We start from the raw sequence: 18621 nt of genomic DNA on the forward strand, positions 1-18621 counted from the left end.
AACATATCCAAAATCATTATCTTTCTCTTCCTAACTCTCCCCCTCTTCTACCTTCCCTACTATTGTAGAGGGCACCAGTGTCCTCCCAGTCTGTTAGGCTCACAGCCTGAGCATCATCTTAGACTCCTTAGTATATCTTACCACTTGTATCCAATCTGTTGCCAAGGCCTGTTGATTTCACCTTTGCAAAATCTCACAAATATGCCCCTTTTTTCCTCTGGCATTTCTGTCACTTTGGGTAGGTCCTCATCACCTCACACCTGGACTGTTGCAGTGGGTCTACCTGCCTCATGTCTCTCCCCATTCCATACCAGCCTTCACTTAGCCACTGAATGGTTTCCTAAAATGAGTGTTTGGTCATGTCACCCTCCTACTCAGTATGCCAGGCACTATTCTAGGAATAAGGGATAAAGTAAAAATAAACAATTCCACTTTGCATAGCTTCTAAATTTATAAAGAATCGTTAACTGAATTTCAAACTGATATAGATTGTAACACATCCATAGTAGGAGGATTTAATCATCCCATCCTAGAATTGGATAAATCTAAGATTTTTTAAAAGGGAAAATATAGTTGACTAAATCATTGGAGAAATTAGAGCTAATGGACTTATGGAGACTTCCTAATGGGACCACTAAAGAATATACATATTTCTTTACACCGCATTACATATTTGCAAAAAATGGACCTTGTATTGGAGGGTTTAAAAAGTGCCCAAATAATATAAAAGGGCACAGATAACAAATTAAGCATATATAAGCCATAACACTATAGAAAGAATTCAGGGAGCACAAGCAAATGATATAGAAGAAATGGACACATGAATGATGAAATCCCGAATAATGAAGGTCAAAGAAAAATATAGAAACTATTACATGAAATACTGATGAGACAACTTCTGAGATGGAGCTAAAGCAGTTCTAAAAAATTATACCCCTTAAAAAGTAACATTAATGAAATTTTAAAAGATGCAAAAATTTTTAATAAAATCCTAGCAAATAGGATATGACAACTTATTAGAGAGATAATAAATTATGACCAAGTTAGATTTATATGTTAAATCCATGGTTGGTTTGATATGCTGCAGATTCTAAATATAAAAAATTTAAAAATACCTTTTAATAAAAACCATGTGATAATAGTAGATGCTGATAAGGCTTTTTTAAAAATAGACTCCAATACCTATTCTGTTAAAAATACTAGAAAGTATACCAAAAGGTAGACCTTTCCTTAATTTATTAAATATCTACCTAAAACTAAGAATTATATTCCTAGACCATCCATCTTGTAGTCTTATAATTTGAATCGATTCCTTATATTTCTTTAACAGAGAAATTTGCTACAAAGATTTATTTATGGTTACCTATTTCCTTTTTAGGATATTTGTAGTTCATAGAATATAGGCCATTTCATTAAGACTAAGGTAAAAGCAAGGATGCTTATTATCATTACTACTATTTTATCTAATGCTAGATATCCTAGCTGTGGCAATAAGACAAGAAAAAAGAAATTGAGGGAGTAAACATAGGCAAATAGGAAACAAAATTATCACTCTTTGCAAATGATGAGACTTACTTAGAATACCCCAACCATAAAAAAGCATAATGAAATCAAATTCAGCAGAGTTGCAAAATATAAAATAAATCAGCATTTCTTTATGTTAACAATAATATACAGAAGGAAGAAATATAGAAATTCTCATCAAAACAGCCACAAACTATGTAAAATATATGAAAACCTACTGACACGCCCAGGAGCTATGTGAATTCAACTTCAAAACACATTTTGCATAGAGAACTAAATTATTAGAGAAATATCCATTGATGTTGGGAAGGTTAAGTCAACATAATAAAAATTACAGTGCTACAGAAATTAATTAATGTATCTGTGCCATGCTAGTCAGGTGACCAAAGCATGATTTTACAGAACTAGAGAAAATAACTACTATTTTTATTTCACTTTTTTATTGCTTAATTGGTGAGAAGGGAAGCACTAGGGATCAATGATAAATTTATATACTTTAACAAAATTTCAAAAAAAATTTCAGTGGGTCATTAAGACATAGTGGAGGGGTAGGGTGTACAGGATAGGGCCAGTGCATCTTCTTTGCCATGATGAATAGGTGATCCAGTATTAGCAGTAACCACAAAGCACAGAGCACCTTCTTCACCCTGTGAAGTAAGGTGGTGTAAAGATCGTCTGCATTTGAGAGACAAACAGATGTAATGAACTAAATAATAATTTTGTAAAAAGCATGACAACCCAGCAAATGAAAAAAAGACCCTAAAATAAGCATGAAAGAAGAAGTCTTAAAAATTGGAAAACAAATACATTGGAAATCAAAAGTATTATTGAGCTCATAAAATTAAAAGTTTGTTCTTTGAAAAGACAATTACAAATGTATAAATCTTTTATCAGCTTTATTAAAGGGAAGAGGACACATGGTAAATAACAAAATAAAAATTGAAGAAGCTTAAGTCACAATAAAACCAAAATGAATAAAAAGAATTACCATAGCCTATTGAGTACCATTATAGGTCAGTAGCAACAAAGCTGAGAATGTAAAAAAAATTGAGGATTGCCTTCAAAAATACAAAATATCAGAAGCACCAAAGAGAGGGGTGATCTTAATTCAGTCTCTGAAAAGGAAATTTAATTAGGTATAAAGGAAGTAACATAGGAAGAAAAAGAAAAACCTGTTCTTAATGGATTTATGGGAAGTGAGGTAGAAGGGAAAATTTCGAGGTATTGTCATTTTATAGCCCAGAAGCATTCTGGTGAGTCTCTCCTTTTTTCTGGCTTATTTAGTCAGAGTACCACCCAACATTATTGGATTCCTTCCAGGAGGATAACTGATTAGAGACTTAAATTGTCAGCCCATCCCTCATTGAATTTGTACCATTCATTATTCACAGTAAGAGGAGGTCCTTTGTTCACCATTTTGTGGCTCTAGTATTTTGTTTCTCTTCCAGTTTCAGTGGCTAAAGTACATACCCCATTTCTGTCTCCAAGACATCTTCTTATTTGCAGCCATCACAGACCCATGGAAAATGTATTGAATCAAAAATCAGAGTACTTGGATTCATATTCCACCTGATTCTTACTTACTTGAGTGACCTTGGGCAAGTCACTTAACCTGCCTGGGCCTTTTTTTATAAAATGAGGCTTTAGATCTTTGATCCTAAAATGACTAGCCCTCGTGTGTTCCACTGATTTCAATACAGTGTCAAGAGGTACAAAAAAAGGTAACCAACATCTTTTAGGGACTCAACTCTCTTACCATATATGAAGGTATGGTAGGTAAAAGTGGTAAAGGGTGAAGGGAAGGAGATCGTAGAGCCAATCGTAACTTATATCCCATCTCTTAAAGATGAGGAAATAACTATCAATATGTCCCTTGAAATTTAGTGACCTTAATTTGAATGTGGGTACAGGGAAGGACAACAAAATTAATGGTTTTGTGTAATGATGATGATCAAATATTGGGTGTCCTAAAAGTCTTAAGTTTAACAAGGTAGTAATGAAGTCATCCTGTATTTTAAACATGAACTTGATTACTATTTCACTGTTTTTTAGAGAAATTTAACCAATGCAACATTAGCCACAAAGAGAAAGCCAGAGTAATCAAGAAACCACCTTAGACAGACAGACAGACACACAGACACACACGCATGCACACACACACACACACACACACACACACACACACACACACACACCCTCCTCCCAATTTGGCATAGCTTTTTATGGCAAGGAAAGGCAGTAGAAGTTTAGAGCTCCTTTCATTTGCATTATGTCAGAGAATGACAGAACACTATGATTGGCATTATTTCACAAAACAGTGAACCACAATTGAAGGCAAAATAATAAGATGTTATATAGTAAAAATGATAACTCACATTTATATAATGCTTTAACATTTGTGAAATTCTTTACATACGTTGTGTGATTAGACTCTTACCTTTTGGGACCTCAATGTCTTTATCTTCATTTTTAAAATTTAAAGTTTTTGTTTCTAAAATTAATAATCTTCAACAAACAGTATTTTCATATAGATAGAACAAAAATAGAGGAATAAAACCATTATCAGGTATATGTCTTGCATTTAAAAATATAATAAATTCAGCACTTTGATTTTGGAGCTATACCACTCATATTTCTCCTTTAGAACTTTCTTATGTTCTTTTCTTCTGTTTTCCTCCCCTTTTCTCTCAGTTTCAAATTCTTTGGTACAGTATACAAGTGATTGCATAAATTAAATTTAGACCAAGACCCCCCACCTTATTCCATAATGAGCTCCAGGGAAGATATGACATGAATATAAAATATTGCATCATAAAAAATTGGAAAAGCTCAGAAGAGGATGCCTTTACAGTTGTGGGTATGTAGAATAACCAAGTAAGTGACACAGAGGATTACAGAAGATGAACTAGACAATTTTTCGTTAATTAAAATTGAAAAGATTTGGCACAAACGGTATCAATATATTTAACATTAGAGAGGAGAGAGCTTGAAAAAATATTTGTAGCAAGTTTCTCAGTTGAGGTCTTTAAGCAGAAGCTGAGTGTGTCTTTTAGGGCTTGATAGGAATGGAAAAGGAGTGGGATGGATGAAAGACACAACGTAAAAGAGTAATCAGTAAGACTTTGCAACTGAGTTGAGTATAAGTACAATTTGCCTTACTACACGAAGTTTCGTGATAGCATTGGCAAAATCTACATTCCATACTTTCTTTTATGTGTGTGTGTATGTATATGTGTATATATATGCGTACTATATATATGTATATATACGCACACATAATTCATATACATAGACATACAGGTATGCCTTTTCTATATAAATAACAAAGTCCTGTTGAGAGATGAAAACTTGGTCTCATTAGGTTATTCCTTTTCCCTCTTCTTGGCAACAGTTGATATGTTGCAACTAGTAAAAATGTAAAAATCCTTGAGTAATTGAATATAATTAAGTACAGGTGTTGAATCTGGATTTTAATTCATAACTTTTAAGTGACTTTAAGGACTCCTTAATGGTACCTATGTTTAATTATCTATAATGTAGGTACTGTATGGGTAACTTATGCTATTTCCTATTGCTGAATATAGTCACTTCTATTGCAGTGCTTTTTTTGAAAACACCAATTTGTTCCAACGTGAATGACATATCAGGAAACAATTTGAGCACAACACATTTTTCATTTTTTGTGTATAACTTTGTTTGCAAGAAACTGATTGAATGCAAAAAACTGTATCTAGCTGAACCAAGCTGTGTAGCCACACAGAGTGCATATATACATACCCCTCAAACATCTACCAGCTACCTCAGTTCATAGTGTGTTATTCTACAGGGTTTTGTTTTTTTCTGTTCTTTCCAATTTTTGAACTTTTTTATACAAAAAAATGCATTCAGTGTCCCATACATTTATAAACCTCCTGGTTTAAAAATGCCAAAGGAAAACTTTAAGTATTGAGGAGAAGCTTAAGATAACAAAGTGTTTTCAAATAAGAGGGCACATGGGATATTGTTGAAGCAACAGGCATAAAGCAATTCACTTTGCAGGCCATCAGAGAAAATTCCACAAAGATAAAAGAAATATCTTTGGATGAAAGTGTACTCCTAACTCTATTTTTCTCATAAGCCCTGTGGTTCTTATTGTGTGGTCTTTGCATAGTGTGGTGATTTTTAGGAATGCATATCTCTTGTTGTAGTAGAAGTGTACATTAAAAGTTAAATTATTGTGTATCTAATAGTTGCCATGATAGTATGCAATATCAATTGCTGATTTCCTAGAGTACTAATAAGGTAGGCTTTTGCATGGTATTCTAGTGATGAATGCAACCTCTTAATTCAAATTTTGGCATTCAAGGCTGAGAATGGTTTTGTGTGTGTGTGTGTGTGTGTGTGTGTGTGTGTGTGTGTGTGTAGGGGAGGTAACAGTCTGCATAAAGATGAGTTTTTCTCTGGTCTCTTTCTATCCCCGCTCCTCAGTTTCTTGTTTTTTTTTTTTTTAAATTTGTCCTACCTACCAGCCTATTATTTTTATATTGTTAAGCATTATTTCTAATTTAATGGGACAGAGAATAGAAGAGAAAGATTCGTTTGATTAGAAAAGCTATTTATAGTTTCTCAAAACAGAACTGATCCATTTTATTACTCATTTCAATATTAAATAATCATATTGTTTGTCTCAAGAGTGATAATATTGTTAGTTTGTGGTATTACTTGATTGTTTCCCTATATCAATTACTTTGTACAATGGTCCTTCCTGAAACACTTATAATTCTTTAATTTTAGTTTGGGATCCTTGAAGTCAGCCATGGGTTCATTTCTTATCTTGATGAGTTTTTTAATATGACAAACGATTGTCAAATTATCTTGCAAATTAGTATTGCAAATTATCTTCTCAGAGCAAAGTTTAGTTCTAAGGAAAAGTTCACATTTTTTCAAAAAATCAAAGAGGGAAATGTAGGATCTTCTACCAGTATATAATTCTAGCCGGAATTATCCAAACGTATTTTCCAATTAATGTAAAAAGTTAATTTTCAGATATGCTGATTTACTTCAGGGTGTACTGTATGTACACATATTCATATATCTGCATGTTTGTCTTTAAATTTTATGTTACTAATAGAATATGTGATTTGAGGCCATGTTTTCATTGAATAGTTTACCTAAATGAAAAATAGAGGCACAAATCACCAGTGCTTTGATTTATTTTATACTGTTGCAGTAGATGATAAAAACAAATTTGCATCGTAGACTAGCCATTTATATTTCATAATGTTTGCAAAATATCTTTTTTGCCCAAAGTCCTATAAATGTATTCATTTAAAGTCATTAAAATTAGAATAAAGTAACCCTTTTCGTTTTTCTCAAACTGTGAAGAGGAAATTTAAGCCATTACTTAATCATTTGCTTTATCAGCTTAGTTTTGTCAATGAATCTCCCCCATCCACCCCTTTTCTGTCCCAGAATTCTTTTAACTTCCTGTTCTCTTTAGGAAGAGAAACTTATCATTAGCATGAAAAAGAAGTAAAAACATGTTTTCTTTCGCATATTGTATTCAAGTAAAGTACTTTAAAATGTAGTATTCAATTTAATGCAGCATAAGTTATGGAACATGAAAATCATTTACAAATCTTAGTAGACTTGGTAGAAAGAGAGAAAGGGAACTAGAACCACTTTACATGATTTTGTGTGTGTGTATGTGTGTATGTATAAAATAAATTGAAATTGCTTTTATGGTCAAAGAGAAAAGTTTCACATGAGAAACCAGATTTTAGAGCAGTAAAGTGCATGTATACTTGGATAGTGACAATAAACTGCCAGTCTCTAGTAGGTAAAGTTTGGGGAGTCACAAATTTAAGGGGAAAAGTCAATATGAAAATAGTCTGTGCAATGCCATAAAAACTAGGGAATTGTCTTTTTTACATTGATAGAGCCTGTGACTGTAATATGAATTGATAATCAGATTTAACTTCATTTTTTAAAAATTTGAAGATGGATATCATGGCTGGAAGGAATTGGCAGCCACCAATTCTTAATGAGGAATCTTTAACTATTGAAATGATAGGGTTACTTAATTGAATGTTTATTTTACTTAATTCAACCAGTTTATTTAGTCTTTCTCAGAATTTGCTCATGAGTTTAAGAAATACACAGTGGTTCTAAGAGCCTTTTGTTTTCGTTGAATGGGAAATTAGATTTTGCTTTGGGTCTTCCTGTTATGTGGCTTATTTTAGTATAGTTTAGTTCAGAGCTTACATTTTATTTTTACTGACATCTGTATAAAATAATTATTTCCATTGTATGTAATAGTCTGATCTTGACAATTTTTCCCACATATCCAGTGAGGAAGAATTTGTGAGGAGAGAAATTAACTTAAATAAATGGCCTCTAGCATTTTGTAGAGAAGGACTAGTTTAACCCACAGCCTTGTGATTCCTTGAGATGGGGAAGGAACACTACTAGCTAGACTCTCTTTATTGTTGGGAATTTAAGCAAATATACATTTCAATAAAATTAGTTTTCACCTAACTAATAAAAATAATTTTATTGTATTTTTATGTACAGGCATTTATACATCCCATCATGTAAAGTGGTTCTAGTTTCCTTTTTCCCTAGAAAGTCTACAAAGGGTGCTGGTAGCAACAGCTTACTTGGAGATATAGCAGGTAAAGGTTTAAGAACACAGATTTACATAATAGAATGGGATCTCAAAAGCCATGCAGGCTAATGAGATTCTTCTACAGATTTCTTGACAGTTACCTGGCCTGTCCTTGAAGACCTTCAGTGAATAGAAACCCCAGGATACCCCATTTGTCATATAGCTCTGTCATTGAAATAATTTTCTGTACAAAGAACTTGAATTGACTTAAGGAAGTTCCACCTTTTGTTTTAGGCTCTTCCTTCTGGGGCCTAGGAGAACAAGTCTTATTAGAATAGCTAAGCCATCTCTTTTCCAGGTTAAACACCTATGCTTTGTTAAATTGATTTTCATATAGCATGACCTTCAATCCCTTGACTGTTACATCCTCTTCTCTAGATATAGTTATCAATGATATCCCTAGAATGTGGCAACCAGATGTATACAGTGTTCTTATTGCCGTCTGGCCAAGGCACAGTACAAGTGGCCTATCATCTTCTTCTTCTTCTTTCTTTTAAATGCAACCTAAAATGGAATTAGCATTTTTGGCTGTATTATTGTTTACTCAGTAAATGTGCAGTGCACTGAAGTCAGTCATAGGAAGTATTGTCCAGCCACCTCCACCCCACTGTATTTTTAAAATTGAAATTCCACCTCAGCAGATGTGACCCATTATTCCAGCATTTGGCAGGTGCTTAACAAATTCTTATTCTCTTACACTCCCCTCCTCTTTTTTCTCAGATTTCTTTGAGGATATAAGCCTAGTAGTAGTATAACAGGGTCAGAGAGTATTCCGAGTTTGATAACTTTCTGTGCATAGTTCCATATTACTTTCCAGAGTGACTGGAACAATTAACAGTTCCACCAAAATGTACTAGGATACCTATTTTCCAAACCCTCCACTCATTTAATGTGGTAGCTGCTAGATCTTGTGTGATCCTGGTTGTGGCTCCATTATATTTGAATGGCTGCTTGAAGTACATTCTCTTTGATTTGGGAGCTCTGGAATTTGGCTGTAATATTCCTGAGAGATTTTTATTTGGGTATCTCTTTCAGGTGGTGATCAGTAGATTCTTTCAGTTTCTTTTTTACCTTCTTGTTCTAGTCCATCCAGACAGTTTTCCTTGATAATTTCCTAAAATGTGATGTCTAGGTTCTTTCTTTGATCATGGCTTTCAGGTAATTCAATAATTCTTAAATTATCTCTTCATAATCTGTTTTCCAGTTCAGTTGTTGTTCCAGTGAGATTTCACATTTTCATCTGTTTTTTTTTCATTCTTTTGACTTTGTTTTATTGTTTCTTGATGTTTCATGGAGTCATTAGCTTCTACTTGCTTGATTCTATTTTTTGTCTTTTGAATATTTTTGTTTTTCTCAATTACATGTAAAAATAATTAGTATTCACTTTTTATAATTTTTGAGTTCCTAGTTCCCTCTCTCATTCCCTCCCTTCCACCATCCTTGAGAAGGCAAGCATTTGATATACATGCGTAATCATGCAAAACATTTTGATATTAGTCATGTTACAAAAGAGAACATAGACAAAAATGGAAAAAAAAACCTAGAAAAATAAAAATTTTTAAAAATATGCTTTGACTTTCATTCTGACTCCATCAGTTCTTTCTCTGGGGTGGATTTTTCATGATAAGTCCTTCAGAACTATCTAGGATCATTGTATTGCTGAGAATAGCTAAGTTGTTTCACAGTTGATTATTGTACATACATACATACATAATACATACATACATACATACACACGTATATACATACATACGTGTGTGTTTATTGCTGTCGCTTTGTACAATGATCTCCTGGCTCTGCTCACATCACTTTGTATCAGTTCATATAATTTTTCACAGATTTTTCTGAGACTATCTTGTTTGACATTTCTTATAGTACAATTCGTATTCCATCACAATCATATACCATAACTTGTTCAGCCATTCTCCAATTGATGGGTATGAATTTCCCTTCAATTTTCAATTCTTTGCCACCACAAAAAGAGCTGCTATAAATATTTTTGTATGTACAGAACCTTTTTCCTTTTTCTTTGCTCTTTTTGGGGTACAGATCTAGTAGTGGTATTGCTGGGTCAAAAGTATGCACAGTTTTTATAGCTTTTAGGGCATAATTTCTGTTCTCCAAATTGGTTGGATCAGTTCACATTTCTACCAACAGTATATTAATTTCCCAATTTTTCCACATCCCCTCCAATATTTGTTGTTTTCCTTTTTTGTCAAATAAGCCCATCTGATAGATATGAGGTGGTACTTCAGAATTGTTTTAATTTGTATTTCTTAATCAGTAATGATTTAGAGCCTTTTTTCATATGACTTATAGATAGCTTTGATTGCTTTTTCTGAAAGCACCTGTTCCTATTTTTTGACTGTTTATCATTGGGAAATGACTTGTATTCTTATCAGTTTGACTCAGTTCTCTATATATTTGAGAGATGATGCCTTTATCAGAGAAACTCGTGTCAAATGTTTTCCCTCACTTTCCTGCTTTCCTTCTAATCTTAGCTGCATTGGTTTTGTTTGTGCAAAACCTTTTTCACTTAATGTAATCAAAATCATCCATTTTACATCTGATAATCCTCTCTATGTCTTGTTTGGTCATAAATTCTTCCCTTATCCACACACAGATCTGACAGATCTCTATTCTTAATTTTAAGGGATTATTTTCTTCAGTGATTATTTTCTTATATCTCTTTTTCCATTTGGCCAATTCTGTTTTTTAAGATGTTATTTTCTTCTATATTTTTTGTGCCTCTTTTATCAAGTTTTTAATTATCTTTTCATAATTTTCTTCCTTTGCCCTCATTATCTATTTATTTCTCTACCACTTTTATTTGATTTTGAAAATAATTTTTTAGGAGTTGTGAAATGATCCAACACCATTTTGGAGAGCAATTTGGGACTATGCCAAAAGGGCTAAAAAATTGTATACCCTTTGACCCAGCAATACCACTTCTAAGTCTGTATCCCAAAGAGATTATAAAAACAGGAAACCCACATGTACAAAAAAAATATTTATAGCAGCTCTTTTTGTGGTGGTAAAGAATTGGAAATTCAGAGGATGCCCATCAGTTGGGGAATAGCTAAACAAGTTGTCATATGTGAATGTAATGGAATACTATTGTGCTATAAGAAATGATGAACAGGCTGACTTCAAAAAAACTTGAAACGGCTTACATGAACTGATACAGAGTGAAATGAACAAAACCAGGAGAACGGCAGCCACATTATGGGATGACTGACTTTGATAAACTTGGCTCTTCACAGCAATGTAAGAATCTAAGACAACTCTAAAAGATTCATGATGGAAGTTGCTATTCACACTCAGAGAAAGAAATATGGAGTCTGAATGCAGTTGGAAGCATACTATTTACTATCCTTTTCCTTTGTTGTTTTGTTTTATTGCATCATTCTCATGGTTCCTCCCATTAGTTCTAATTGTTCTTTACATCTTGACTAATGGGAAAATATGCTTAACATGAATGTATATATGTGTAGAGCCTGTATCGGATTGTATGCTGTCTTGGGGAGGTGGGGGTGGGAGGAGAAAATTTAAAGCTCAAAATCTTATGGAAGTGAATGTCAAAAACTAAAAATAAATAAATATAAAATAAATAAAAAAGAAAATAATTTTTTTAAGCTCTTCTGGGAATTCTTCTTGTACTTATGTCCAATTCACAGTTTTCTTTGAGGTTTTGCTTGTGGCTGTTTTGACTTCATTGTCTTCTGAGTTTGTGTCTTTATCTTCCCTTGCACTATAGTAGATTTTTATGGTGAGGTTCTTTTTGTTGTTGTTTCTTTATTTTTCCATCCTTTTTCTTGATTTTGGACTTCATGTTAATGTTGGGCTTTCCCAGAATGCTGTTGGGGATGTGTATGTGTGGTGTGTGTGATTGTGTCAAGCTTCAGACATTTTTATACTGATGTTTTCAGAGCTAGTTCTGGGGGTGTGGAAGTTTCCAGCACTTTGAAGTTGGTGTGATTTGGGGAAAGGTGTGGTCACTGATCTCTTGGACTGGAATTGGTCCTTACCCATTAAGGATCTTTGATCCCTTGAAGTTACAGTCAGTACTTCTCCTCAGGGCCCCTCCTCTGTTAGGATGGGAAGTGATATTATTTTTCAGGGTTCTTGGTACCTTAGGGCATCCACTCCTTCTTGACAGAAATTGATTCTCTCTGCCCTTGAACTGTGACCCAGAAGTACCTATAGGCAATGGAGTTACCAGTGTCTTGTCCTGTGTCTAGTGCTAGCTATGAGGTACTCTGTCATCTCTTTTTGACCACTTTCCAAGTCTCCTATTGTCTCTGGCTTGGGAGCTCCCGAAGCTGTTTCTGTTTCTGTCACCACCACCTAGTCCCACCACTGGCATCTAGGCAGGCTCTAGGCCAGCCTCCTTCACTGTATCACAGATTTCTCTTTCTAACCTCCTGTGTTGTCTTGACCTGGAAGAAGGTTTCACTTTGATCTTTTGTTGGCTCTGCCACTCCAGAATTTGATTTGAGGCATTATTTTTTAAAGTTGTTTGGAGGGAAATGTTGAGAGAGCTCAGTTTTCTCTATTCTGCCATCTTGGCTCTATCCCCTGGAAGTCAGTAAGCTTATTTTCCTATAACCTCTCTAATATTTATCATTTTACTTTTTTGACATCTTTTACAATCTGATGGATATGAGGCAAAACTTCAGAGATGCATTAATTTCTTTTTCTCTTTGTTCAGTTATTTTTTCAGTTGTATCCAAGTCTTTGTCCCACCATTTGGTGTTTTCTTGACAAAAATACCAGATTGGATTGCCATTTCCTTTTCCAGTTCTTTTTATGGATGAGGAACTGAGGCAAACAGGGTTATGTGACTTGTCTAGGGTTACACATCTAGTAAGTATCTGAGGCTAGATTTGAAGTCAGGAAGATGAGTCTTTCTGACTCCAGGCCAGGCATTCTTTCTGTTGCACCACCTCCTTGCTCTAAATTCCTCTGTTGGCAGTTTAGAGTATTTTCTCTCTGTTTGGTTGTTGATAGCTTTGATTTCTTCCTTTGATAACTGCCTTTATATGTCCTATGACCATTTATCTATTTGGTAATGGATCTCATTGTAGTGTATTTGAATCAATTACTTATGTATCTTTATTAGGGAAACTTGTTGCAAAGTTTTTCCCTCTCAGGTATATATTTCCCTTCTATTTTTTACCACATTAAATTTCTTTGTACAAAAAACTTTAATTTTGTAGAATCAAAATTACTTTTATCTCCTCATTCCTTTCCCCTTTTCCTGAAGCCATACAACAATGAATTTATTTTAAAAATTAAAAAAAAAAACTAGCGCTTACATAATATTTTAAGGTTTTCAGGTTTACAAATATTATCTCATTTGATCCTTACAACAACCCTGGGAGATTGGTGCTGTCATTATCTCCTTTTTTACCAGTGAGGAAATTAAGGCAGTTTAAGGCAATTAGGTAACTTGCCCATGGTTGTGCTACTAGTGTGTGTCTGAGGCTGGATTTGAATTCAAGTGTTCCTACCTCCAGATCCAGTGTTTTAATCCACTGTGCCACCTAGAGAAAAACCGGTAAAACCATTCAAAATCTCAAAAACCTCTGAGTTATATATGCATTGTTCCACACCTGTGGAAACCCTGTTCTCCCAGACACAAAAGGAGGGAGTGGGGTCTTCTTATTTTTTTTGGGGGGGGTGGAATAATAAAAATGTTATTTAAAAAAAAAATGAATATGAAGGAGAGGGAATGATTGAATGGACAGCTTCCTATAGGACATGTGAGGGAACAGGGTCAATCCCACACATAAAGGGGTTAGCCTTGAAAGGGAGTAGACTCATCTCTTCATCAGAGACTGGAGTAAAGGAGTAAGATGATTTGTGTGACCCAGAAAATTGTAAGAGACAATTTAGGAAGGATGGGAGGGCTTTGGGGGAAAGACAGTAGATTCAGTTTTGGAGATGTCCAGTAGGTAGTTGGAGATGCTTGGCTGCAGGGGAGGAAAAATGTCGGGGCTAGATGTTATAGTCTCTTAATATATGCCTATAATAATTTTTTATTTGACTTTTTCTTAATTTTATCTTAATTCTTTTTTTTTTTTTTTAAAGTAGATCAAATCCTACCAAAGCATACTCTCCTACCTCACATTCACAAATATTTAGGCCAGGGGTGGGAAACCTGTAGCCTCAAGACCCATGTTGCCCTCTAGGTTCTCAAGTGCAACCTTTTAATTGAATCCAAACTTCACTGAACAAATCTCCTTAATAAAAGGGTTTGTTCTGTAAAACTTGGGCTCATTCAAAAGGCCACACCCGAGGACCTAGAAGGCCACTTGTGGCCTGCGGGTTGCAAGTTCCCCATCCCTGGTTTAGGCTCATTTCAAGTAAATCTTAGACTGTCCCTTGAATTTGAAGGATAGTGATGCTAGCTGCATTTGTCTCTACACTTTCTCTTGCCTTGTTTTCCCTTGTGAACCATGAAATATATGTCATGGAATAGCAAGCTTGGTTTAGAGGTCTGGTATGTGGTTATGAAATAGAACAAACACTCATTTGGGTATCTAATTGTGTTCATTTTGGAAGCAAATCTGAACTAGTCAACCTTCTCTGAGAAGTTAATTTACTAGTCCAGGGTAATACAGCCATTGTGTGTCAGAGGCAGGACTTTACTTTGTGTCTTCCTCTTTTTTTTTTTTTATGTCTTCCTGACTCTTAGGCCAGCTTTCTATCTATCATGAGGCATATTTGTGAGGGGCTACTAATGAGATTTTGATAAAGTAAAAGTCAGATTTTTTTCCTAATATTATTTTTCCCTTACCTGCGTTTCCTTCCCAACCTGTGTATTTTTTTAAGCAATGTCTAAATTTTTTGTTTAATATTAACTTATATTATTGTAAGCCAGGTCTAGCTAAATTGTACCTGATTATCTTAAACAGTTATGTGTTGATGGCCTGAATAATTTCACTTTGAGAGGAAAACTGCCCATATTTGTTTATTTATAAAAAAGCCAAATGTTATTTCTAACATATATGGAGAATATTTTATTTTTCAATGTTTTGAGAGTATGGAAAATGTTAACTGATTTTATATGAAGTTTAATCATCCTGTAGTAGTAGTATAGTAGTAGTAGTAGTAGTAGTAGTAGTAGTAGTAGTAGTAGTAGTAGTAGTAGTAGTAGTAGTAATAATGATGATGATGATGATGATGATATCCCAAAGAAATGAAGCTTTGTTTTTAAAATGGTGTTTAAATATTAAGTCTTATTTTGTGCCGGTCATTACTCCAGTGAAATTTGTATATGGATTTCTTACGTTTACCTGCCTATTACTACTTTCTGTTTAAAATTCTTATTTGTTCATTTTAGGATACTGTTCTTTATCTGGTAATTTGAGAAAATCCTAGTTGAATTATGTTGCCGCATTATGTCTTCAATAGGGCATAAAGTCAGTACACATGCTTCAGTAATATCTGGTTGTTTTACCCATATGTTTCCAGTTGGCAATTTCAAATTATGGCTTCAACTGCACTTTAAATATGTGATAATAGCATGTGTTCCTAATAAGGGCCAGTACCATTTTGTTCATATGGTGTGAATGGTTGTCACTCATATATGACAAATGCACCTTCATCTGCTTCTTTGATAGCCCCCTAAAAACCATACCCTCAAATCAGACCGATGAAATTAGCTGCTGTGTAAATTGTGTGTCTGAGTGGTTCATTATCTAATCACCGTCAGAACCACAGTGATAAAGTAGATTGAAGCAGAGAAGAGGTCTGCCAGATGATTTCAGGCCTTGTCTCCTCCCCCCACCGCTACTCCCCAAAAGCTGTTTTCCTCAGAAACCTTAATGGTACAGTTCAGAACTTAAGAATTCCTTGCTGGAATTCGAGATGTTTAAATGTTTGAAATGTGGAGCAACATTCCTATAATTTAGTAATGTTCTCCTTTTAAAGTTTATAATTTTATCTATTTGAATCTCCTTTTTACTTGCTAAACTCACTTGTTTTGAGATACTTTGTTTATAAAGTTAATGTACAATAATACTAAATTGGGATAAAATATATCATGAACCAAAATAGAATTCAAAATACTAAGTATAGTTGTGATTGACTTATAGTTGTGAATTTTACGTTTATATTTATTCTTATTTTGTTGCATATCACTTGTAAGCTGAATTTCTTCACTCTTTGATATGTTTTAGGATCATTTGAAGATGATGACATCACTCACATCGAAGGAAGTGTAGATCCTGTTCGAGATATAGAAATAATACATGAAGAGCTTCGACTTAAAGATGAGGAAATGATAATGCCCATAATAGATAAACTAGAAAAGGTGGCTGTGAGAGGAGGAGACAAGAAATTAAAACCTGAATATGTAAGTAAAAGTATGTAGTTATTTCATATTCAGTTTCTGTGCTCCATTTTGTTAAAGATATGTCATCCTACGTGTCCAGTGTTCTGCATGTACTTGTGATCAAAGCTCAGGTGATAATTCTATGAAAAATCATTGGAGTTGAACTGCATTGTTTGTCGGTAATCTAAAGTCTTGGTGACAGGTTAATTAAAATGTTGTTTCTGAGCTACTTTTAGTTAAAGTGGCATGAGTTTTTTTTTTAAACTATTAACCAAGTGAATATTATATGAATAATTTTATATTGAGATTTCAAGAAGTGTGACTCAGTATCTTTTTCAGAAATAATTCGTTTGGGAAGCTAGCCATTTATTCTTAATGAAGCTCAAATGTAGAGAAGGCTAGGTATTTTAAAAAAATTTCAAGTGGAAAAAATGTAAGCATATATAATTATTAATACTAAAATTTTTTCCCTACAAAGTAATGATCACAGAACTTGAAAATTGAAAGGCAACTTAATGGCATTCTGGTTACAAAAGGTCCTACTCAGGAATGCCACTATAACATAGACAGTAAATTTCTCTGGGCCAAGTGACTTGAATTCATCATGGGCAGTTTTGTGCCCTCTTGCTACCTTCTTATTTTGAGAATCACTCTCCTGTTGTTCTTTAATTTTCAGTACAAAGCTCCTTTTACCTTAGCAGAGAAAAGATAAACAAAATGTGAATTGAACAGCTCTACCTTCTTTATTTGATTAGCTATCATCTATTACACCCCCAAATACAGTTCCTTTCCCTCTTTTTTCTTCAAGTATGGCTTTTAAAAACTCCTCTTTCTTGTCTTCACCAGCCTCAGTTCATTATAAGCTTTAACATTGTTGACACTATTTTTACAGGCACATACTATGCCTTTATCAGTCCCCTTTATCTGGCCTTGATTCTATCTTTTGTACGTACGTACGTACATACATACATACACACACATACACATATTTACATACATATAGATGTGTAGATGTGCATACTCACATGTGTATACATGTACACATGTCTCTTGAGATAAATTTGCTTTTTCTTCTCAATGGAATTTTCCTTGTATATTAAGAATTTTATTCTGGAGCAGCTTCTGCCTCTCTTGGGCTGTTTCTCCTGTACTATTTTACTTTGGGATTCTACCTATCTTGAAATCTGCATTTCCAAAATGTTAGGTGTGTGTCAGGCTATGCTTGTATTTCTTTCTGTCTCTAATTTCCTTCCTTCCTTCCTTCCTTCCTTCCTTCCTTCCTTCCAACTCTGGCAGTCCCCTATTGTATTGGAAGCTCCTTGAGGGCAGGGTCTTGTCTTTTGCCTCTTTTTTGTATCTCTAGTACTTAACATGGTGGCTGTCACATAGTGGGCACTTAATAAATGCTTATTAATTGACTAGGAAGGAGTGGTCACTTCCCTCTAGAGTTTCCATCAGTCATTTCCACCTCAGCAGCACATTATTTCATATTAATGAGCATCAATTCCAGAATAGAATTTCTCTTCTTTAGTTCTTCCATATTTTGCAACGTAACCTTGGATGTTTCCTACCATCTGTCTCCTCTAGACCTGCTCATTTGGCTGCTGAGTAGAGCTGTGTACAAACTCATGGAAACCTGGTGACTGAGCCAACTACAAATTCATGTTAACCTGTCTCAACTGGCCCCTCATTAAAACAAGGCAGTCCTTTTAGTTGTAAGTAATTTTGTTTCCCAATTCCAACACAACTTTTTTTTTTTGATGAGGCAGTTGGGGCTAAGTGACTTGCCCAGAGTCACACAGCTAGTGAGTGTTATGTGTCTGAAGCTGGATTTGAACTGACTCCAGGGCCAGTGCTCTATCCACTGTGCTACCTAGTCTCCCCTCACAGCATTTTTTAAAAAAGAGTATTTTTTCCCCCTCTTCTTCTCAAGCCTCCCTTTCCAAGCTTAAGAAAATAGGGGCCATTCATTATGTACAACCTTTAATATCTTCCTAAATGCTGACTTCTTTTCTGTTGCTTCTAACCACAGCCAGATCTTTCTTTTTACAAAACTCTCACTAGGCTCTATCCTGTCAAACTATTATCCTGTATCTCAGTCAGTCAATTA

The 18621-nt window shown here is 34.4% G+C and overlaps 1 protein-coding gene across 2 annotated transcripts in view; it reads left to right on the top strand.

Annotated features, from left to right (window-relative positions):
• Positions 1 to 18621, top strand: part of OLA1 (Obg like ATPase 1) — a 252465-nt gene that overhangs the window by 138764 nt on the left and 95080 nt on the right. For both annotated transcript variants that reach the window (XM_020990993.2, XM_020990994.2), the window contains one exon: positions 16357 to 16532. In XM_020990993.2, coding sequence (XP_020846652.1) covers positions 16357 to 16532 — 176 coding nt within the window. The remainder of the gene's footprint in view (positions 1 to 16356; positions 16533 to 18621) is intronic.

This window comes from Phascolarctos cinereus, unplaced genomic scaffold (assembly GCF_003287225.1).
Source record: "Phascolarctos cinereus isolate Bilbo 61053 unplaced genomic scaffold, phaCin_HiC Scaffold_726;HRSCAF=1367, whole genome shotgun sequence".
Taxonomy (NCBI): domain Eukaryota; kingdom Metazoa; phylum Chordata; class Mammalia; order Diprotodontia; family Phascolarctidae; genus Phascolarctos; species Phascolarctos cinereus.